The sequence below is a fragment of the Falco peregrinus genome, chromosome 7 (genome assembly GCF_023634155.1).
Source record: "Falco peregrinus isolate bFalPer1 chromosome 7, bFalPer1.pri, whole genome shotgun sequence".
NCBI classification, from domain to species: Eukaryota; Metazoa; Chordata; class Aves; order Falconiformes; family Falconidae; genus Falco; species Falco peregrinus.
The window spans coordinates 49,139,904-49,164,294 of NC_073727.1; the positions used below are offsets into that span (position 1 = coordinate 49,139,904).

Genomic DNA, 24,391 nt, shown 5'->3' on the forward strand with positions numbered 1-24,391 from the left:
CCACAAGTTTTCTTTTACCCTTCCAAATCTCTCCCCCATCCCACTGGAGGGAGTGAGCAAGCAGCTGTGTGGTACTTAGCTGGGGTTAAACCACAACAAATACAATTTTTTTCAGAGACTGCTTAAAATACAGATGATACATTGATTTTACCTGTGTTTGTGAAAGCTCTACATTTCTGCAAATCAGGCTCAGGTTCTCAATATTGATACCACAAAATAAGGAATGTGAAAATGAGCGATTGTTTATGGAAAATCTATTTTAACTGACTGGCTCCTCACCAGACAGGAAATATGCAGTAGCAAAAGAAACATCCCCGGTTCATCAGAGTAGCATTCAACCGTCAGCATACGAAGCTGTTTTTTTTATTCCAGCTCACAGCATTAGTCACTACACTTTTTCCAATTTCTTCAACAAATGAAGTAAGGGTCCTACATATTATGACCTTTTTCAGAGAAACATCTCATCCACAGAATGGAGTCCAATGGAAAGCAATACTGTCTGAACTAAAGGCCAGAGTACAACAAGTGCATGTAAGAATGTCAAATTGCAAAGGCAACCTTCTTAATAAAACAAAAATCTTAAATCAAAATAATGGTCGGCCTCAGAGCTGAAACACATTACAGCACCCTGCCGCTTCACCTAAAATAGAAAACAATAACCCCAGCAGATTATCCTTTTCTTTGTAGAGAAGTGTAGGAAGGGGTTGGGACATACTTGTAGCCAGTATATTTTATGGATATTTCTTGTAAGCAGGAAAGTGTCAGAAGCCTTCTGGTCTGTTCCAGCTCTGCATGTGCTCTAACATACCATAATAGAAAGGAACACAGTTTCACCAAAGGACTGATGGAAGTTCTCTGCAAAACAAATATCTTAAGGCATGAGCTGTGCCTCTAACAGAAACATTTCTAACCAAGAAATTCAGCTTTCTATATTGCTTTATCATAAAAACTTTTTTTTGTTTCTGACACATTTTTGTCAGTGATTACTGTTCTTATAAAAACTTACTATTTTTATTTTTTACTTTTCTTTTTTCTTTCTGACAATGCTGAATAGCTGCCACTAATTCATCCTGTAACTGACGTAGCTGGGACCAAATTTTCATCAAGATCAGCACATCCACAAAATCTACATGAGCATTTACTGTATGTACAAACATGCTTGTAAATAAGCACATAAGCAGAATTACACAATTTATATGCAAATATGTGGGTTTGCAAGGGCAGCATTTTTCCATTACAACTTTACAGGTAAAATGTACCTTCAACCATGCACCAATTTTTACTAATTTGTACCTTAATGAAGAATAGGAATGAACATTTACTAAATAAAACATCTGAACCTGGCAGTACTGCTTTTAATGAACAGTTCTAAAAAGTGCAGTATGTTTTGCATTTACAATTTAACTGTGGGAACAGTCAGAAGAGACAATATACATACTTCCATTTCCTAGAAACTCACCACCAGACCACACGTCTCTCCATAATTCCCTCTTGACTATCATATTGCTGTGTTTATACCATGTCCACATTTGTGATGCTAGATGATCTTGTGCAGCATGTAATAAAAATATCCTGTCTGAAATATTTCACCTATTTCATATTGCGTTGAAGGCCCATAAGTTGTTATCTCTCTCTTGAGAGTTAATCCTTTATTTAGCCTGTATCATCACACAATATATTTGGACTGAATGTTTAGAATCATTTTTCAGCTCAAATTATCAGGAACAGGGTGGTTAAGAACCGCGATATTTACCTGTATTAGAATTCCACTAGCATGCTCTGGCAAACACCAACAGTTTAAAAAATGTCAGTCTGCACTTGATTTGTACTTCCCGCACGTTCAACATACCAGAACACAGTGATACTACTACCCTGTCAAAAAAACCCAAATCCAAAACCCAGACAACAAAACCATGCTATAGCAAACTAAACATCGCAACATGTACAACTGCTACATCTATCCCGCTAAAGAAAACAAAAGCAGGGAGGTTAGTCTGAACTGCTTACTCTGCTTAACTTTTAGCGGAACGCCTGGCACACTGGAGGGTAGAACGGGCACCAGGCGCAGGGCGGGCACCAGGAATAACCCCCCAGGAGCAGGGCTTGCGTCCTGCACCTGCCGGGGTCGGCCAAGGGCACCTGGGCAGCCCCACACCTGCTGACACCCCTGACACCCACACACCCCCGGGCAGGCAGTACTCTCCCTCACTTTGGCATTGTAAAAGGCAGTGACAGGTTGTCATACAGCCTTCACAGTATTCAAAGCGCCTGGAACTGGGGGGAAGAAAATATACATGCAATAAATCCCTCAATTGCACTACTCTGAGCAACAAAGCCACCCGCCGGGGCTGGGGGAGCTGGAGGGCTGAGCTGGGCCCAGGCTGCCTCAGCCCCAGCGCGACCCTCCCGCCACACGGGCGGCTGCGCCCTCAGAGGGCTGTTCGCGGGGTGCCGTTTAGGTGTCACTAGGCCAGGCGCGGGCCCCTCGTCAGACACTTCTGTGGAGAACAGCGGGAACTACTGGCACGACAAGCGACGGGCGACGTCCGGTGCCGCTGAGGGGAGCCGCGACACCCAGCGCCGCCGGGCCCAGCCGCCTCCCTCCGGCTCCCCCGGAGGCCGCCGCAGCGCAGCGGGGCCCGCCCAGGCCCGGGGGCGCCGCTCACCCCTCGGCCCCGCCACCGCGCCGGTGACAACACGCGCGGCCGCCGCTGCCACACCCGCGGTGGCCACCGAGGCCCAGGCCCGAGCGGCCTTCGACAGACACGTAAAAATAAAGTAAAAAAAGCTCTTCGGAATTCAGTTGCGAAACCAACTTTAGGCTCAAGTTGGAAGTTCCGGCGTTCCGCGCAGGGCCCATGGGCCCGGCAGAGCCGGTCCGGCGGGGCGTACGGGCCCGCGTCTGCTTGAGCCGGCTCTGGCCGGCCGCCGGCAGCGCCGCTGCCCCGCAGGCGGGGTGCCGGCCGCCGCCAGCTCCAGCGCCGCTCCCCGCCTCCCGCCGCGGCCCGGCGGCTCCAGGCTCCCTGCGGTCGCACCTCTGCCTGGGCAGCGGCCCTCCCCGCGAATGTCGTGGGGGCCCCGGAAAAAAAACTACACTTACCAGGAGTGGGGTTCGAACCCACGCGGACATACATCCATTGGATCTTAAGTCCAACGCCTTAACCACTCGGCCATCCTGGTGCAGGTACCCAAACTCCTCCCAGCCGCTCCTACATCCATGGCCGCGCTCCTGGCCGCGACCCTCGGGCCGGCGTGGGGCTCCCCCTCCCCCGCCGCGCCCGCCCTCCCGCCTTTATTTCCAGCGCGGGAGGGCGCAGAATGTACAGGGTGGCTTCTCTCGGCGGCAGCGGGAGGCGGCCAGGCCGGCTGGCCCCGGCGCGGAGCCTTGCCCCCAGCGCGGGGCCCTCGTCCCTTGTCCTACCCGGGCCGGGACGCGGCCGCCCCCGCCGCCCAGCCTGTGGCGGGCGCTGGGGCCGGAGCGGAAGGCGCGGGCGGGGGCGGTGCGCAGGAGTCACCCGGGCCCGGCCGTGACGGGAGAGCGGGAGAGCGGGCCGGGGGCGGTGGGCCCGGGGGCGGGCAGGTGCGGGGCCCTAGAGCTGCCGCCCCGCGCTGCGGCCGGGGGCGGTGCTGGGGCGGGCGGGGGGGCCGCGGTGCCGGTGTGGTTCATCGGGGCAGTGGGAGAGCTGGGGAGAGGCAGCCCCGGTGGGGCTCAGGGCACCGAAGAGCGACACCGCGCCGCCCCCCCCCGGCGCCGCCCCCGGTGCTGCCTGGGGAAGTCCAAGTGCCAAGTGCCCTTCCTTGGGAAAAGCGCCCTTACATCCAGACTCGTTACTTATTCCTGTCCAAGTGCTTCCTGGAGTGGATCTGTCCTTGCGCCTAGGTGGAATGCAAAGCGAAGTCCAAAGCTATCGATTATGCTTGTTTAGGAGAAAAACACTGCAGAGGAGAGATTTCTTGCCGTTCACCACGGCGTGCCAGGCCTAGGGAAGCACCTGTTGCAATACCCCGGTCACTGCCCGCACTGGGGCCTTCTCCTTCCCATGTCAAGGGGGGAATGGGGACAGGCCCCCACACCGGCTCCCACTCTCACGCCTTTGCTGACCATTTTCCAGAGGTGAAAACGGACATCCTGCATCCCAATGAACTTTGTTGCCTTTGAGCCCTCCCCCAACAGATGAGAAGGGAACGTTTGGCAGGGTGCGGGCTGGGGACACCGGGCTGTGACAGCCCCAGCAAGCCGGGGGAGGCACGCAGAGGCCACCTGCTCCCCCATGAGCAGAACGGGGAGTGCCCGTCCTGCCTGGCTGTTTGGCACCCGGGGTGTGGGTGGCCCTCTGTGAGGGGTCTGCGTCCCAGCCTTGCAGGGGGTACCAAATCCCTTCAGCTGCCAGTGCTGGGAGACCCCCAGTATGCTGAGTATGCTTGTGAAGGAAAATAATTCTCACGTATAACAGAAGTGAATTGTTAACATTTTGCATGCATGAAGAACAGATGTGACACTCGCGCCGCCTTTTTCCTTGATTTTACTCACAGGCTAGAGTCCATGAATGAAAGAACAGCTCTTTGACTGGAACTTACCGTGCTGTATGATTTGCTTGAAAAGGGCATCATACTGTAGCTAGCATTGCTCCCTGTTCAGTAGGGTTGTGCTTTTCAGCAAAGTATTGAGTAGAGAAATGTTATGTTAGATTATCTCATTCTTCATTCACATCTAACATTATTTCTGAGAAATAGTAAAATATTACTTTTTCCTGTTAAGACTTTGTGCCCTAACAATGTACGTACTGTAAGGTAAGGTGTGATGGCAGAGCTGCCTTCCACTGGTCGTTACAGGCTGTGGCTGAACTAGTACAAAGATGCTATGTAATATGCTAGAAACGTGGAAGGAGATAGAACTGCTCTTGCCTTCTTACGTAATAGAGAAACAAATAACATGGCTACATGTGAAAATGACATTGTGTCAGAAACATTAACTGTAATCACCACATACATTAAATGATGTTTCCTGCCTTCATCATATCTGTGATAATTTCCTAGAGATAAACACATGCACACATAACTCCTTCTTTTTTTCAAAACAATTCCAGATATCTCCCATGGTTCAGATATCTGGATCGTTTTCAAGAAATTATAAAATACAACTTGGACTATGCATTTAAAACATCCTTAATGCAGGTTAGATTAGAAAAGCAGCAGTTTATCTTAGCTACTCATTTCAGCCTCCAGAAAAAAGATACCTGCATCTTAAATGAAGAGCTGTACCTTTACTTTGAGAAGTTTCTCCCAGGACACATGCCAGAGAGATGCCTGCTCAAGTGTGCAAGTGTGTCCATAGTCTGGGTCCTTCACATTGAGGTAGCAATCATCCCACTCCCATTTCTCTAAAATTAAACCCATGTTTCAAAAGAACAGTCCTGTAAGACGAAATGGAGACTCATACACATATCCCGGAAGTTCACTGTTATATACCAAACATATTTTGTAGTAGGGGATTTTTTTTTCTCTTTTGTATTTATGCAATACTCTCTTACATTTTTAGATGGAGCAAGGCATGCCTAGTCGGCAGTTCTCATTTCTCCTAAGAAAGGGCTGCAATTCACGGCAGGGGGGGTGGAGGGGTTGTGGTGGCAGGGGGTGGGGTGGGGGTGGCAGCGGGGGGGGGGGGGGTGGCAGGGCGGGGGGGAGGTGGCGCAGGGTGTGAAGCTTTTGCTGCTTTCGGTAGGAAACAAAACCAAAGTAACAGCAACCCTAAAAGCTAAAGCAGCCCCTCTCCCTTTTTAACTACTTCTCCCTCAAACCCAGCTATAGGATATGCCACGAGGGAAGAGAAACAAAAAAACCCCAAAAAAACCATAGAACGTGGTATGCACATCTCCATAGGAGTCATGGTGACTTTCAGAATGAAAAGGCATCTTTCCTTAGTGAGCATGAAGATGTCCGTTCTGCAGCTTGTTATTAGTATGTCAACATATTATCAAGCTACTTCTATCATCTTCTTCCAGCCACCCTGTGATGCAATTACAGTGTGATCAGGTTTTTTTTCAAACATGTTTAACTGTGACTAAGCAAGCTCATGGGCTGGCAAAATTGGAGTTCTTACACAACTGAAGGATAGGAAAAACCCCCATAGTATTAAGCAATGAACACATGTTTGCAAGGAAGAAAATTATTTCCTCAGTTACTGGAAGTAATTTCTAAAGTGCGTCTAAGCCACAATGCAGCTTAAAAATAATTTTAAAGGGTCTTAAGCTGGTATTTCAAGAATTCTCAGTTTCTTCTTTGCAGTAACAGCCTTAAGTCAGGAGAGAGGGTCTACAGTTAACTTTTCTCCATGCTTTCACTCTCTTTCCCTGTGGCTCAAATCAGACTGAAGATATGAATATAAGCTTTGCATATCTGCTAATGAAACCATCAAGATCTCTTAGAACAGGCAGAATAAATTTGATCTTTTATTGCAGTAAAGAATCATCTTGGAATGTATGAAAATAATTGTTCATGGTTTTTATAGGAAGAAATGTGATAAGACTATTTGAATATGCAGCACATTTTATTTACTGTGGCAACAAATATTAGGAGGACTTTTTCTTAGGCATTGTTTAATCTCCTTTCACCAACCCAGAGTTTAGTCCAGCAGCTTTTAAGCTAAACTTTGACGACACAAGAAACTATTAAAAGCTGCTGATTCAATGCACAACATTCTGCACTTTCAGGTTTTCTTATTAAATCTTTTATTCCATTTGTAGACATACATATGTGCAAAAAAGAAACCAACAAAAAAAATGTACGCATTTTAACTAAAAGCATTGGTGAGTGCTAAGAATATGCAGACAAAATTAAATACATATCTAATTCTTCACTAATTAACGCCCACATGCTGACCCTCGGAGGTTGAGGGTATTTCTCTACAAATGCACAGTTCTGTTGACTTGAATGGCAGTACCTACAGATCTGTCTTCTTGAGTAGCACCGAAGCTCTAGTAATGGTGCCAGCTCAACACCCTCCTTTCTCCCACTTCAGGTTTGAAGTTGTTGGGTTGTTGGAGACGTCCTCAGGCAAGCGTAATACTGGTATCATCACAGAATATCAAAATATCTTCTAGTTTAGAAGATTATTGTTCCTCACTCTTCCGTGTTATCACAGACAGGTGCTTCAGCAAAAGAGACTTTCACTTTCTGAGAAAAGTTATCCATTTAGGTTCTATTGTGTAAAAATCCTGTCTGTCTGGCTAAGAAGCATTTCCCACTAGGGTATGAAAGCTTGGAAGTTGAGTGTATTTTGCTGTTTTGTTATATCAATATAAATAGTAAGAAATGTTGGGGTGCTTTTTCACGTATAAAATTAGTGTGCAAAAGATCAGAAGGGAAAAATTTCATTGTGATCGGTGCAGGAAGATGTCCATGTGCATCTCCTGAGGAAAACTCCCACATACGAAATACTTGAAATGTTTAAATATATTTATTTAAATAGGTACAAATAGGACCAGACATTAAAAAAAGTCACTAACTTCTGAAAAAATGTCCTGCATTAATTCAAAGAATATCAATAGGTCACAGTGTATCAGGAAGCCACCTAGAAATACTATAGCTGGAAAACCTCCAGAATCACTCACCAGACCTTATGAATTCGTGTTTCACCAACAACACTCGGTGGTTTCCAGGGCTGCAAATTTTCTGTTCCCTCCTCATATTCCAAACCTACTGTGGGCAGATTCCCCTTACACATAAGGAGAGATTACTTTTCAGCTTGAAAAGAACACTGAAATGACATTCACATATTGTTTTCTTTCTTCTTCAGGTGTACTAAAGAAATAGGTCTGTTTTCTTTCCCAGGTGGGGATTTCATAATAATGGGAGAAAAGTTGTAGGGTTTGTACACCAGTAAAATGGCATATTAATATATTCAAACCTTCATGTTATTTAACATAGATATTAAAAAATCCATGTTCAATCAATGCTTACAAAAACATAAAAAGTCTACTGACAAGATAATTAATCCTGCCACTAAAACTGCTTGTGTGTATGTGCCAGCACAGGAGACTAAAATGCTTTCTTGACCCCCCAACTGTTGTCTTCTTATGGGTGCTTCTGCAGAAGGCCACTGCATGCATCTCTTCTGGCTAAAGTGTTAATTGACAGGAAAATGTATTAGAAGCATGAAATCATGGCAGTTTTGAAATTGAGAGTACAGACAGTGGCCCAAGTTAAAAGTCAGTGAGATGCCTCAGCGTTGCAGTGCTTCTAGTCACCTTGACAAAGTTGCAGGTACTCAAAATGGAGAAAAGCAATTCCTTGCACACAAATGGAGCAAAACGTGCATTTTATCATTTAAGGTGCAGATATGTCTGTAAAGACTCATGACAGGTGGAAATCAAGTTGAAATAGAAACTAGTTCTGTGTCCTGCTCCTGCTAACAGGCTCAGTATTTTGTCAAATGAACAGAGCAAAAATCTGTTCAAGTATTTACATTAAGCCGGCTCCAAACTAGTTAAAATTGAAACCTCCTGATTCTGTGGTGTATTGTGCCACCCCAGGTGGCAGGGCTGCAGCCTCACTTTGACAAATAAGAATAAAGTTACTTCTTGAAATTTCTCATCTTCCCTAGGCTGTTATGAGAGCCCATCATTCATTCCTCTTTTTTGCCTACCTGAAACAAGTATCACTACAGAGATCTTATTACACCTCTAGTTACAACAACAGATACATTTCAATTAAAAATAGATGAAAAATAGTTTTATCAGCATTTCTAGGATCACTCAAATAGAACAGCCTTCAACACATTTAGGAAAAAGGCAATGAACAAAACCAACTGCAGAACAGCCCCCCCCATTTATAGGGGTTGTCGTTACAGAGAAGTCACTGGAAAGAACGCCTGATTCTGAAGACATTCGAGTCTGTCTGTGACAGCTTCAGTGGGATAGTCACCTTCTGCAACAGGATAAGCAGCAACAGAGGATTGTTCTGAGGGGGTGTTTCCTTCTGTATTCCAAAGCTTTCTTCACTTGCTCTTTAGCTTCTCCTACATAGTCTTCGACATTTTGCATATTTATTTCAATGACATCAAAGGTGTCCGCCTGTTCCTCCACTAGCAGGGCCACCTGCAGAAAAAGCTCATGAACTTCCTTAATGCGACCTTCTAACTTCACTAGCTCCTTATGACGTGTTTCTATCTCATTCAAGGCTGAGCGAGCCCCCTTAACATCTGACAAGAGATTCTCAGAGAATACATCCCACTTGCCTTGCTCAATCATCTCCTCAATCTGGTTGCCAGAAACATCTTTGCCCATGATCTCTAGCTGCCTCTGAATGCGAATCTTGCAGTTCTCCCGTTGGTCCATCTCTGCGGCATTGTATTCAAACATAGCTTCCTGAAATGCGTGCATGAGGTCAACGTAGTGGTTCTTCGCTACCCTGGCGATGGCAGACATAGCCCCGTATTTTGTTATTGCATCTTCACTGAAATCTCTCATTATCTGGAGTTTCCTGTGGATGCTTTCTCCACGGGCCTTGATGTCTCTGGCAATACAATTAGTATCTCGTTTGATGCTACTAAGACGGCGCATGGAAGTAAGGAAGCGGCTGTTTTGCTTTCTGAGCCGCTTGACATCCTCTTTTAGGAGGTCATTTTCTGTCCGGATGTTCTCTATGTCTTTGTGAAGAATTTCCAAGGCATAATCAGTCTCATAAAGGAGAACATCGTGGGGTGAATTTTCACCATCCTCACTATCAGAAAACTGTTGGTTGTGTAACCTGGCAAATTCACGTAGCTCATTTAGACGGTCTTTCATCCTGCCTGTAAAACAGAGGAACAGGAGGAAACGAGTTTAAAGTAAATAAAATATTGGTTTACAAGGGTTGAAAGTTCCTATCTAATAACTACATCATAACTATAATGACATCATAACTATAACTACAACATAGATAACTACATCAAAGATAACTATTAATTTAAATATGTACACAGTATTTTATACAATGATGGATCTCAGATCTAAAACTCTGCTGCTAGAACACTCCTCTAGAAACTACAAAGCTTGGAAACTAAAAAAGAGCAAGAAAGAGGACAACAAATCCTGAAGACAAATCCAAAATAATAATAACACAATCACCAACCCCCCAAAAATGCCAGTCTTTGGGCAAATGATAGGAAGCCTTCAACAATCAGTGTGCATAGACGTGTTAATAACTGACTGCTTTCCACTGCTGCTCACTACAGAAATCTCCTATAGATCTTGCCCTTTCATTACATCAACCGTTCCAAGTGTCACGGGTCCTCTGTCATTCTAAGCTTGCTTTTCCTGGGAGTAGGAAGCCTCTCTGAAACAGAAATGGCATTTACCAATACAGCTGGGAAAGGAAAGTTTCAAGAAATGGTGTCGAAAGTATCAAGATACACTTAAAAAAAAAAAAAAGAAGCAAGTTTGTGCTCTCCTGATGTTATCATGTTATCATTAACCATAGTGTACCAGGCATCAAACAAAACAAGAAGTGATAGCAACTTTTTGTAAGTAAAACCATCCACCTGACCCCTCTTTTTTCTATGATGGAAGCATCCTACTAAATGAATAAAGGAACACCATTGTTACAGATCAAGATCTGTTTTCTATGCATTTGCCTCAGATGTACGTAACTACAAATTTCATTAAAAAGCCACAGAATGAGTAATCTGTACAGACCAGTTACGTGGTAACAAAACGTAAATCTCCTTTAAGTATGTTGTTTCCTTGAAACTCTAGACCTAGTGTCTTTGCAGAAAGTGAAATCTGAAAGCTTCAGCAAGAGCCCTGCACCAAGTGTTACAGCAAGCAGGAAGCTGAAAATGTCTCATCACAAAAGCTGCATATCCCATGACCTCATTTAAATTAATAAGAAAGAGAACCAATATAAGAAGCAGCACCAAGCAGGACATCTTGATCTCTGTGTCTGGAGGATTAATTTTTGTTTTGCCAGGAACTGAAGTACCTTCACAGAATTTACAAGTATGCTATCAACTGTGAACAACACAGTCCTTCAAAGATTCATCAGTTATTGCCAGGTTAAGAAAAAATGCATGTGTACATACCCAGTATAACAGGCCTAGATCTAATGTGAATTAAAACTTCAAGTTTCATGGGATTTTTAGATGGGTCAAAGATGTTAGGGAGGAGATGGGCAAGGTTCCATCACAGACACAGCCTCTTGAGCTTGTATAGTTCATTGGGGGTATATACTGGTCTTGAGAAATGTCCTGATCAGGATCTCGTTTACACTGGGGCAAAAAAGTGAATTTCCACTTAAGCAATTCTTTTACAAGCAATGTGGATCAAGAAAGTACATTAATATCCTGAGAGAAGAGCTTTCATTCCAGAATCTCTGCACTTAAGATAATTATTTCAATTTAAAACATAAGCCATATAGATTCAACTCAATCATATAGAGGGCGCTTTAGGAAATGACAGGTTTTCCACCTCCTCCCTTAGCAATGATAAAATCAAGACTTTCACCTCATGCCACAACATCAAGATGAAAAATCCCCATATGAAAGGGGGGGGGAAGTGTGGTGCAGCTTAAAAGTCAGGTTTACTTGGCTGTAAAACTGTATGACCAAGTTTGCCTAGTGACACTGAGACAGTGAAAACATCTATCCCTCCTGTCCGGAAATAGAAGTCCATTTTCTAGGCAGCATGGTGGAAAGGGAACAAACAAAGGTATCTAGCAATCTCAGGATTATTTAGATCTCTTCTAATCACTGTTTCTGAGATGCTTTTCACCTGAAATGTAGACCTGGCTCTGAAAACCAGCCACATTGCTTGCCTGACTGCATTCCTGACTCCTACTGGCTGGAGTTGATGATCCTCCCACTTCCACTCTGATCCTTGAACTGATGTGCTGTGTTCAGCAATTTATTCTTTTTGTGCTTAGCATCTACATTTGGAAACAGCAACCAATGTTTTCTGTGACTTTGAAATGACAATCCACAGCAGCAAGGTGCCATTCGTGTAAACTAAATCACGTGTGTGCAGGACTATGTTGCCTTTGTGCTTACCATTCCTTGAATTTGAGAAAAACTAAATTTCATCAGCCTTCCGCAGACAGCAGACTGACAATTGGTTCAGCAATAATTATATTTTATTTTTTGTGCTTGACAGAAAACCACACTGAGTAAGAGCTCTTGCATAATAAACTCTTAATTTTGTAGGAATAGGTCTAGCCTTACTTCCCCCTACCCTCAAATGTGTAACTTGCAATTTGTCTTTCTCACCCTCAACTGTTTTAAGGTGTTACATAAAATAAAAATAGGAAAAAATGAAGTAGCAAATACACAGTAATTCACAGCATGAATATACTAATTCTGGGCTAAGTTCATGTGTATTCAAATTCTACAGTGTCTCTGTAAAAGTATGGCTAATTTTTTTTAATGCAATCCGAAAGGTTAAAAAGTCAAGCATTAAAAGAAGAGTAAAGTGCTGTCACATGAGACCTCAGGTTGCACCATGATGTTACCTACACACAGGAAGATCATGCAATTTAACACTGCCCTACCACTTCCACCATGTCTCTGCCCACAGTCTGTATAAGTTGTACAATGTAAAATTTAATAATTCATCCTTCAGTTCATGGACAGGTATCTCATTTACTATGTTGCTCCTGTTCATGTGCTCAGGGATTTCTCCTGTGATGTCCCTGGAAAGCTCCATAAACTTGTAACAGTCTTTGGGGAAGGAGGGCAGGTCTTAACAGCCCCACCCACAGATTCCAGCCCAGAGTAAGTAAGGACAACACTATCACTCTTGATGAGTTATGATGCCCACTTGAGACACCTGGAGCACAGTTCTCTGTACTGGTATGTTCAGAAGTCAGCTCTCTCTGACTTTGGTCACTGCTGCAAGCCTTGGGCACTTGGCTGAGCAAGTTCGCGAAGTAACAAGCTGGACATGAGTGAATGAACACATGGATCAAGGCTACGTGTGAGAAGCTTGTCTCCAATGCTACGTACAGAATCACCCACCATCTCCCTGAGCCAGAAAATCCAGCAGAATCCAATTCTAAATGTGAACAGAAGGAGCAAATTACAGTTGCAATGACAATCTTCAACCTGCGGTTTCCCACTGCTTAGCTCTAAGAGCCTACATTATTTGATACTACATACCAAAACTTACATTCCAGGTGGTCAACATTAGGAACTTTTAACTCTGCATTGAGAACCTGTACCCGTGGATGCCACCACTTCAAGCCTGACTTCAGAGTCCTGCAATTTCAGGGTCTTTTTGACATCTTCTTTCATTCTCCCTGACTCCTGTCTTTTTCTGTTTCTAAAGTGCATCACCTAGCCTGCTTCCCACTTCATCTTCATGTTTTCAAGATGCTTATCCTTATCTTCATACAGTGCCTGGAAGGACAGAGGAGGGGAAGAGAATTACTTTCTCCCTGTATTTCAGCATCCCGTTAAGCCACAAACACCTCAGATTGCTGAGGACACCGATTCAGCTTTAAGCCAGAGCATGCTCAATCACTCTGTAGGTTAGCACTTGCAATACTTGGCCAGAGAGACCTGCGAGGTTCAAGAAAAATGTTTAGATTTCAGCTTGCTTGAGCACCTTTTGCTCAAGGAACACAGCAAGGAACACACTCAATTTTGGCAAAATTTTATGAGTTTTACATAAGGAAAACAGCAGGCTTGAATGCAACACCACCGCAGAGGCGTTTCCCCATTTCAGATTCCCATTTCAAACACAGGGGAACCAGATCTTCCCAAGAGAGGACAATAACTTCCAAGCATTCCTTTGATAGTGTCAGGGACAGAACTGACACTAATGAGTTGAAACAAATGAACAAATAAGCATGGGAGAGCACATGGGGTCAGCCATTTGAAAAATTGAGCTTAACAGATCAGTATTTAGAAAAGTTGACATCCTTTACCAGATGCTGGTTTTACTCATGGAAGTTTGAATCTACTTACATGTTGATAGCATTGTTTGTAATTGAAACAGCAATATATTGACACATAGTACATTACTAGTTAGGTATAGCCATAGCACTCATTCTTTAAAATGAGTGACAATCTCCCTTATTATAGGGCCCGGTGCAGCAGCAGAAGTTGGTGTCCCTGGCTGGAAAGCAACTCTGCAGAAAAAAGACCTTGGTGTGCCGGTGGACACCAAGTTGAACATGAGTCAGCAATGCACCCTTGTGGCAAAGGAGGTCAACAGCATCTGAAATAGCATTTTTGCTGGTTTTTTAATTAATTTACTAATTTTTAATTTAGCAGTTTTACTCCGACACATTTGCTAGAGTAGCAAAAGTGGTCCAGGGAAGTGACCCCTCCCATCTGACACCTGAGAGTCCACCCCTGGAGTGGGCTCCCCAGCACAAGAGACATGGACACACTAGGGTGAGTCCAGGGGAGGCCACCAAGATGGTCAGAGGTGCTGGAGCACCTGATGTATGAGGAGAGTCTGAGCGAGCTGGGAACATTCAGCCTGGAAAACGGGAAGCCCAAGGGAGATCTTCTTGCTATCACCAACTGCATAATGCAAGGGTAGACCCTTCATGGAGATGTACAGCGACAGCACAACAGGCAACAGACCCAAGTAGAAACACGGGAAAAGCCAGCCAAATAGTAGATAGGGGGCAAAGCAACAAAAAAACCCCTTTCAGAAACACTAGAAAAGGTGCCCAGAGAAGTTTTGGGATCTGCATCCTTGAAGATATTCAAAACTCTACTGGACATGGCCCTCAGCAACCTGTACTACCTGTGTTTTGAGGGGGGCTGGATTAGACCCCCAAAGTTTCAGTCTAAGTTGGTTTAGTACCCAGCTTTAGGTCAAAAGTTTGCTAAATTGAACATGAGTGCTAAATATATTCAACCACTTGCACATGTTTATTTAAGATACATCTAGCACGTTAAAATAACGAGGCACCAACTACTCTATACTCTGGAGTAACAGCCCCAAGAGTATAAATACCTTATTTCTAAGTGTGTGTGTTTTAATACATCAGCTGTCAGTTTGATTTTCTTTTAAAATACTGTGTATATTCAAACTGGACCATCTACTTCAATGTTTGTATTTTTGGGCTAGATAAACCTGTCCTTCTAAAAACCAAGTTCCTTCTGCAGTCCATCACAGTGTGTGCACCCAAACACATGCTCGCACACACAGGAAACAGAGGCCAGGCACTGACTGCAGAGGTTACAGCTCTGAAGCCAGATACCCACCAAGTACAGTCAGCTGAGGACACGTTCAGTACACATCTCTTCATGTTAGCATGCTCCTTCTAGGTATTCATCACCACGATGACTAGCTTTCCCACGATGCATGAGAAAGACACAAGCTGTCCTGCTGCAATAAGGCTGCAGCCCCACGCAGCTCTGTATGACATGGGATATCAGAGAGGAAAGGAAATCCACTCCAAAAATCAAAAACTGTGCATATGCATAAGCCCCCTTTCCGTTAGCCCCATATACATACAAATAGGAGTCCTGCCCAGCATATTTCCATCTGCCCTAATGTTCTGAGGCCTGTTATCTACGTAGAAATAATTTAAGGAGGAAAAGTTACTCCTATAGAAACAAATGACTTGCACACTTCTATTTATATCAGCTTTAACATTTTTATATCCACATCACTGAGTGTGGGGACAAATGGTAAAATAAAGCAGCAGTTTCAGCACAGCATCCATATTTCATCACCAGCAGCTGGGAAGGAACCCAGTGTACATTTTTTTCTTTTACAGCATTTATAAAAGGCAGCTAGCTGCTAGTTAATACCAGCTTCTGGATTACCAGAAGTCTAGTCAGTAATCTTTTCAGCCTTGGGTAGGGCCTTACAAGATGCAACTTCTACTTCAGTTGAAGTGGCCTATTTGAGGAACAACAGATATTTCAAAAAAAGGCCAGTTAAAAATAATTTTTATCAACAGTTCCTCTCCTTCAGAAGGTAAAAGTCCTTTTGTGCTCTACTATGAACCCACGTGGCTCATCCTGTCTCAGAATGACATGTGCTTTTGGTTGCATGACACACAGTAGATGTGACCCAAGAAACAAGTGGTGAGCAATTAGGAAATAACCTGCTCCTATGCAGAATAACTTCATAGCCAAGTGTGCGTCAGCACATTCCAGTAACTTCCCATACTGCTTGTAGAAGGTGCAGTACTGATGGAAACCCAGGCGGACTGGTGGAGTTGAACACACTCCAAGGCAAACAGTGTACTATTGCATAAAATTGCAAGTCACATATAGGTAAAAGAAGTGTTAAATGCAGCCAAAGCCTTTCATTTAAGAGTTGGAGTCCCAGATTCAACCATAATTTTCTAGTATCTTTCCATTTTGGAAACAACTGTCTTAGACCAGATTTAATAACTTGGCTTCCTATATGTTGTCCAAAAATAGATTTGACTTATTAATTAACGTGGAAAACAGACTATTATTTACAATAGGTTTTCCTCTTTCCAAAAGAGCTTCAAGTTGACTCATAGCAGAGTGTTAGTCATCTTTTCAGACCAAATCCCCTGTCTCCCCAGTCATGTCCATCACTGGTGGAACAGCAAGCTTGAATTTCTCAAATCACTCCTCTTTTTTCTTGCTTCTTGTCTACAAGAGCTTGAGGAAACACCAAAAATCATAATCTAATGACTAGGACAGTTTGCCTTCTGGAGCTGTTTTAAGATCGTACCTGTATATTAACTTCAATATTAACAACTATGACAGAGATCAACATTTTGAAATCTTTTTGTCGCCTCACTGAGAGGTGTCTTTTCTGGAGTTTCTTGGATTGGGCAATGTTTAAAAATAAACAAAATGTATTCAGGATTGAAAATACATATGTTAACATAGAACACCAGTTATAAAGCTACAGAAATCCAGCAAAAAGCTGCAAATGTATCTGAAGGCTATCAGACACTAACTACTTCATTTTGTAGTCAAAGCCCACTTACAGCAGAATACCTCCTTTATACTTTCAGTCATCCTAGTGAGAAGTGTATGCAGTTGCAAATGTCTCAGAGCAGGGTTTTTTTTCCCAAAAGCTTGCCTGAAGTGTCAGCTTCTCCATTTGCACCAGAACAAGTTACTTATTACAAGCCAACGCATTCAGAGAAGTAGGGATGGCTCCATTCTTTGCCGGCTATTTCTGCAGTCGTCAGAATCTCCAAGTCTCCCCTGTTTCCTTTCCTACCATAAAGGCTATGAAAGGCCTAGGGGGAAAAAAGAAGTAAAATTCAAATAGTTTGTTGCCTCTAACTCAAAGTAATAAGGCAATAATTTCTCGAATACTGATAGCTTTGGAGGTTCTGCTTTGACCTATCCCTGTTGCTTTACCAGTATTCAATCTCTTCAACATAAAGTAACTCTCAGTTTTGGTACAACAGCATATTATAAGTTCAAGGATCCAGGGTGCATCTCATACTTCCCAGATGTATTCAGTAAGGTTAACCAACCTGGTGTTTTCCATAGACTGGTTATCAGGTTTTCCAGACATTAGTATCAGAAACAGGAGAAGCTGCTGGTACGTATTACATGCACACATAGCATGCATTGCATTTTTTGCATATTTATGGTAAGACTGACAAAAAACCCCTGAAGTCTTAACTTGTTACTGCACAGTAGCACATGCTAATTAAACATCCTTGCATTGGAGAAGGCAGCTTGTTGTACATAGGTTGACTACTATTGTTTGTCTGCTGCTACTGCTACTATTGTCCTGATTTTAGCTGGGTTAAGGTTAATTTTCTTAGTAACTAAATACAGTGCCGTGTTTTGGATTTGTGCTGGAAGTAATTGATAATTACTGTGTGTTGATAATACAGGGGTATATTCATTACTGCTGAGCAGGGCTCACACAGAGCCAGGGACTTTTGTGCTCTCACCCAATCCCACCAGCGAGGAGGCTGGGGATGCCCGAGAAGATGGGAGGGGACACAGCAGGGGCAGCTGACCCCAACTGACCCAAGGGAAATTCCATACCATAGGATGTCACACTCAGCATGTGAAGCTGGAGGAAAAAGAAGGAAGGGGAGGGATGTTCGGAGTGATGGTGTTTGTCTTCCCAAGTAACGGTTACATGTGATGGAGCCCGGCTCTGCTGATAGGAAGTGGTGAATGAATTCCTTGTTTTGCTTTGCTTGTATTCATGGCTTTTGCTTTACCTGTGAAACTGTCTTTATCTCAAACCATGTTTTTTATCACTTTTACCCTTCTGATTCTCTCCCCCATCCCACTGATGGAGTGAGCAAGGGGCTGTGTGGTGCTTAGTTGCCAGCTGGGGTTAAACCATGACAACTGGGTTGTCCAAATTTTCACTGTAGAGCTGTGCATCACCACTGACAAATTTTGAATCCTGGATAGATGATAAAATGGATTCTCAGTATCTCCTCTTAACATTTTTCTCACAGGTCACACTAATGAGCAATTGTAACTAAATTTGGTTTTGTTTGGCTGGGTGTGTGTGTTTATGCTGTACCAGGGCTGCAGGCAAAAAAAGTGTCTCCATCTTCACTACATGGCCCATTGAAAAGTGTTAAGTCTCCACCAGCGTTGTTTGAACCCCCTCCCAAATTGGGAACTCTCTCCAGCAGTCATCAATTCATCATGTTTCTGTATAGAAATGGAAATTAAGGACAGGAAAGACTAATGCACCCCCAGATTTAGCTACTTCCTTTTCCTAAGGATGCTAGAAACAGAATATATAGTCAGCAACTGTAGATATTGAAAACCTGCTAAATCCTTGGAATCCTTGAGACCTGTGAGACGATTCCAATCAGTTTTAATGTGCACAGCTTTCTAAAAACAGAGCACCATTACAAAGAGTAGATGAACATGCACAGGATTGTATTTTATTCAAGGGGAAGAAAAACAATCCCACCATCGCTCTCCATTCAGTTTTTTCCAGTACACGCAGTACGCTGTAGGCTGACTGCTGCAGCGTGCCCATTCCTCCTGCCATAGACAACACTGAGCTCTTCAGGTAAAATTGGCTTGGATGGAGACAGTGGAACTGTACCTCCATAGGCTTAGCAAATAGTTAAGACAGAGCCATACCATAGCACTAACATAAACAGTGAGACACTCATCCATGCATTTCTTGGCAATTACTACAGCTCAGCATCTTTACACGTCACTGTGCAAGGAAATCAGACGACGCGCTCACAGGTAGCACTGTCACTACAGTGCCGTGAGTGTATACATTATCTTATTAATCACCTCTGCTTCCCTGAAACACATTGGCTCAGAGAAATAGCTATGTACATACCACATTTATATAACTACTATTGTTACCACACAGTGGTATTTATAAGTGATTAAGACATTATGTTGGCATCTGAGTAGAAATATGAGGTTGCATGTGATCATCAGTCAGAAGCAACATGTTCTACAGACATTTTTAAATTAGCACTACAGCATTGCTTTTTAAAACGCACATGTATTTAAGGCTTGTAATATAGTGTTACAATCTGAGATCAAGCACTCTTTATTTTTTAAAACCCCTTTAAGGTTAAATACAGGGTGTTTTACTGGTAATTGTTCCTGTGGGCCAGTACACATGAGGCTCATTTCTGGATCCTACTGCAAAATCTGCACAACTGTAACTTGACCAAAAGTTTCAGTCAAGAAATAACCCCTGCAGCCACACATGCATACCCACAGCCTCAGGCCCAGGACACGTCAGGCCTGGCAGGCTTTATGGCAATTACTCTGCACTACTTAGCAGCCCATGGGTGCTCACAGGTCCGCTCAAAGTATCAGTGAAGCTGAGATAAGATATAGATGTGATTAGGGACACACTGGTCAGCGGTACTCAGAGAATCTGGTCCTGACTGGGCATACCCAAAGCTCAAGCAAGCTTTATTGTTGCTTTCAAAAATAAGTGATTTGTCACTAACACGAAGACGGCACAAAGGAAAGGCACAGCAGGAAAAGCTGGAGTGTTCTTGTATTTTCTTGGGTTTTGTGAATGTGAATTTATCAAGAATAATCTTGGGAATTAACAGGTTAACTGTCATACTAGATCAAGCAAAAGCTGTATGTGTGATAAGCTTCTGAAGTCAAGATATGTGACAAGTCATTCTCCCTGTGATAAACTACAGAAATATGGTCTAGATGAGAAGTGCCAAACACTTTGTGTGATAGGCTAGATGAGATATCAAGATGCTTGACACAATCAGCAAAAGCTATCAAGACAGATGTAGAGACTGAACTTCATTGCTTCCCTCCTGCGGAGCCCCCCTCCACTCCCCAAAAGGAGGTTCCCAGGAGCCAGCCTTAGGCAGGAGCAATGCCACCACTCCTGAGGAATGATGTTCCTCACCAGAGATGCCTCACATGGGGACCACCCCAAAATGCAAGTGTAACCAGAAATACCTTTTCTGCAAAACTGCATGAAAGTGGTAACCCCTCATTTGGTGCTGAGATGAGTTTATTGGATGAAATCAACATTGCCTCAGTAATTTCTGCACTGAGCTTTGTCATCCCTGCACTATGGGGATGACCAAAGAGTCAAAGGCAATCCATGGGCCAAATAAAAGGTAATGGGAAGTGTCTCATCCAGCACCTTCATACTTGACACAGCAGTTGTCTTTTCACCATCAGAACTGGTTTTGAATATGCCAACATTATGGTGGGTGTCTGTCACAGAGGTCATCCGTATTTTCCATTAGCACCTTGGAGAGTGGAAGCAAATGTGAACCTATAGAGGCTCCAGGTGACACTGAACTGGGAGTGGAAGCGAGCTTTTGGTGGTGGAAGGGAGAAGAAATGATGGAATTTAAGATGATCTTGGCAAGAAAGAGAAGTACTAACAAAAATAAAATGAAATTTAATTGGGATGAGCCTGGTATGGTACATTTAGAAGAAATTGTTTGCACAGATAGAAAGTAGGGCACACCTAGTCTGGTAGCAGGAAAGTATTAGTGAGGTTGTAGCAGACTGCAAGCTAAAAATCAAGTTCACAATATAATGCCGTTGTAAAAACACTGGTGTCTTATATGAGAGATGGCATGGGAAGAACTGGTTTTACTCTACTTGGCATAGGTAAGGCCTCAGCTGGAACAGTACATCCTGCACTGCTTATCACACCAAGATAGTTGCAGCATACTGGGCATTGTCTCCAAAAGGTTTAGAAAATACAGCCCTGGAAGAAGAGCAGTTAAACAAATTGTGTTCATCATGAAGAAGACCAGAGAGGGAGAGACAGCACTGAAATTTATAAAAGGAGTTTATAAAAAGAGAAATGATCACTTTGTTCCCTGTGTCAACACTGGAGACACATGAAGTAATCAATTTGTTTCACACATGAGATCTATGTTGAACTGGCTGTGCCCAGCTGAAAATCAGACCATTTATCTGAGGAAGTACTGCGGGACTCTCTTCCTCAGGGGACAGAGAGAGGCTACAGAAACCACTCTCAGGTCTGGTTTAGAAGCACTGCTACAATGCACCAAATGGATTAGGTAACGTCTGACGCTCTCCCCATGGCCCTGTATTTCCATGATTTGTTCAGTGCCCTTGCTCACAGTCTTGCCGTGTGCCCAGCACAGGTGAGCGCAGGCCCACTGCCTGTGCTGGGGAGCAATTTGGTTGAGACTCTTCACCCAGCAGATTCTTTTCCCTCTCTGTTATTTCTGCACCAGTGGCAACTACCATTTCTCCTTTTGGAGCAGATCTTGGTTACTGTTATAATATAATGGAAGCTGTCAGAATCCCACAGCGTCAAAAATTTCCAAGGCTGTGATATAATATGCAGTTGTATTCCATAGCATCATGTTTATCTGCAGGCCCCATTTTAATGCCTCAACAGATCTTATGTAGTTCTTCATGAAGATTTCTCATGACAACAGGGTTTAACTTGCAGTTTTAGTTTCAGCCAAAACACCAGATACATTTGCCATGTGACTTCATGTGCCATTTCAGTTTCAGAGCAGTGGTCATACAAAGCAGTCAGTGAAAAAAAAGAAAAAAGTCATCAGAAGTCCTGGGCATCTCAACCATTCTTTCTTAAGGATGACTTTTAGTCTGTTTGTCTGTTAATCCTTTGGTCTGTTCTGAATAAAAAAATGTTTGGCTCATCCTGTAGTCTCAACACTTCCATATAAAACTATTTACATAGCAAGTAACAGCACTGGTAAGAAAGCAATACCCTTTAAACTTCATACTCATCTTACAAAGTCATATGTTGCCATTTTGATCCATGACAGCTTAGAAAACGGTTCCTAAAATACCATCTAAAGAACAGGAACAAGAAGTGTGAATGTCCGGTTTAGGCCAGTGTTACTCTTCTAGTCATTTCCTTTCCTGCTATCATAGAGTTACATGCAGTTATCTCAGACCTACACGAGTACCAGCTCTTCTTGGCAGGAAAGAAAATGAGTATCAGTTAATAGGAAGCAATCAAAGAATGCCAACTTTTGCACCCACTCGCAGATCTGGCCACGATGATGCCCAAGAAAGGACTAAAAGCTATTATAAGCATATAAACCAAATTTTCTACAAAATCTGCTCTGGAGCTATTTGTAACCACACAAGAGTGTATTCATAACCACATATAAGCACTATGAATGAAATTTTAATACTCATTAAGCCAGAGAAACAAGGCAGCTAGAAACGCAGACACCTGTTGGGACTGGGCGAGGAGACTCCATATTTGAAAGCACCTCTGGTTTTCCCTCGTCCTGTGCAAAACCCAGCTGCCCCTTTTGACGGACCAGAGCTACCCGAAGGCAGCCAAGGCACCTCCGGACCCGAAAGCCCGGTGGCCACCCCAGGTGGCCATCCCCTGCCATCTCTTCTGCCTCTGCAGAAAGCCCCGCGGCTCCTGCCGCCTTGCCGCGCTGCGGGCACGCACCGGGACTCACCCCGAAGGCAGGGGACGGGGCGGCAGGGATGGCGCTGCCCTCCGCCCGGCGCTCGGGGACTCCAGCTCATGCTAAGCGCTGCTCGGGGATACGGCAGGACTCCCGTCCCGGGAGCTGACACCGGCTCTCTGCCGCCGCCGTCGTGCCCAGGGTGAAGGAGCCCAGCCCAGCCCAGCCCGGCCCAGCCTGGCCCAGCCCAGCCCGGCCCGGCCCCCGAGGAAAGCGCCGGCTCGTCCTCCCCCATCCCGGCAAGTACTCACCCCGGGCAGGGCAGAACGGCCCGGCCGGCCCCGGCCCGGCTGCTCCCCGGCGCTGCTCCCCGCGGTGCCGCTGCCGCCGCGGCGCCCCCGCCGTCGAGGCAAGCGCTAGTCCCCGCGGAGGTCCCGGTCCCGCCCCCGCCGCCCGGTCACCCGCCTATTGGCTGCGCAGGGGGTGATTTGCATAACGGCGCCCCGCCCCTGGCGGGCTGGCATCGCGGCCGTCGAGGGGCGGATGGAGGGGCGGCGTGCGCCGTGTCCCCTTCCTCCTCCTCCTCCTCCTCAGCCTTCCCCGTCCCCTCGCGGCGGCGCTCGGCTCGCACTTCCCAGCGGGGGGAAAGCCCGCCCCGACGGTGCTGGGAAACGTGGGTGGGCTGCGGTTGCCCGTATCTTTGCCGCCGTCCCCATGGACCCCCCTGCCCTTTCCTGCCCTCGCCTCGTCGCGGGAAGCGGGGGCTTTCCGATGCCCGCCGCCCGGCCGCGAGGGGGTGAGGGGGCGGGGCGGGGGGCAGGCGGGGAGGCCCCGGACGGACGGGGAGCTAAAACCGAGGGGGCGGGCGGGCGCCTGCGGAGCGAGCCGGGGCCGGGCGCCGCCCCGAGCACCTCCTCGTCCCGTCCCGTCCCGTCCCGCCCCATCCCCCGCTGCGTGATGCAGCGACGCCCGACCCGTCCTGCCGGCTTGAGACGTGCGTGACGAAGTGGGGCGTCAGAGGAGCTGCAGGGAACGTCATTCGGACAAATGGCTGCTGCTTCGCGTGGGCAAGAGAAGGAGCGCTCTGCGCCGTGCTTCGGGGGAAGGGTCAAAGTTAGCCCGGGTTTGGCTGGTGACTTCGACTCTGATAACTTTGACCATTCCTGGGGAAAAAACCCACCACCTTCCCCATCATTCTAACTGAAAATAAAACCCCACCAAAACCAAACAAACAACCCCCCTAAGCAAACAACAAAACACCCTCCAAAAAAAACAAACAACAAAACGTTGATCACACATTGTTAATACACAATAATAATACACATTAATAAGTCACACAAGTAGTTAGAGAGGTTGTTCATGTCTTTCTGAGATAGGAAGTTTTTTTCTTTTCTTTAACATCTTGGACATTTCTTTGGGTGTATTTTTTTCTCCCTTTCACCACAAAAGCTGGCAATAATTTGAATCTGAAGTTACTTTTTTCTTAGTGCCAAGTGGGAGATGAAAGAGCAACTGTGCTTTCCTGAGCCGCTGTCAGCTATAATAAGGCTCCAATTTTTTTTTTTTTACATTGCATCAGTCCCATCCTGGGTGTGCCGAAAGAAAACTCTGTCATGATGGA

General features: G+C 44.9%; 1 protein-coding gene and 1 non-coding gene across 5 annotated transcripts; both read right to left on the reverse strand.

Moving 5' to 3' along the window:
• Positions 1–3,097: 3,097 nt before the first annotated feature.
• Positions 3,098–3,180, reverse strand: TRNAL-UAA (transfer RNA leucine (anticodon UAA)). Its single transcript has one exon. It is a non-coding gene; the product is annotated as a tRNA-Leu (tRNA).
• Positions 3,181–6,711: 3,531 nt separating this feature from the next.
• On the reverse strand, positions 6,712–23,237 carry STX11 (syntaxin 11). Of its 4 annotated transcripts, XM_055810925.1 has the most exons (4): positions 23,082–23,213; positions 16,912–17,169; positions 13,127–13,366; positions 6,712–9,790 (listed from the first exon to the last, which is right to left on the reverse strand). In XM_055810925.1, exons 3-4 carry the CDS (start codon positions 13,152–13,154, stop codon positions 8,919–8,921), a joined length of 900 nt encoding a protein of 299 aa, XP_055666900.1. In that variant the 5' UTR covers positions 13,155–13,366; positions 16,912–17,169; positions 23,082–23,213; the 3' UTR covers positions 6,712–8,918. The 4 variants fall into 4 exon arrangements, with proteins under 4 accessions (XP_055666900.1, XP_013160213.1, XP_013160207.1 ...); XM_013304759.3 differs by lacking the exon at positions 16,912–17,169 and having other exon boundaries at positions 13,137–13,366; positions 23,082–23,205; XM_013304753.3 differs by lacking the exon at positions 16,912–17,169 and having other exon boundaries at positions 23,082–23,205.
• Positions 23,238–24,391: the final 1,154 nt, after the last annotated feature.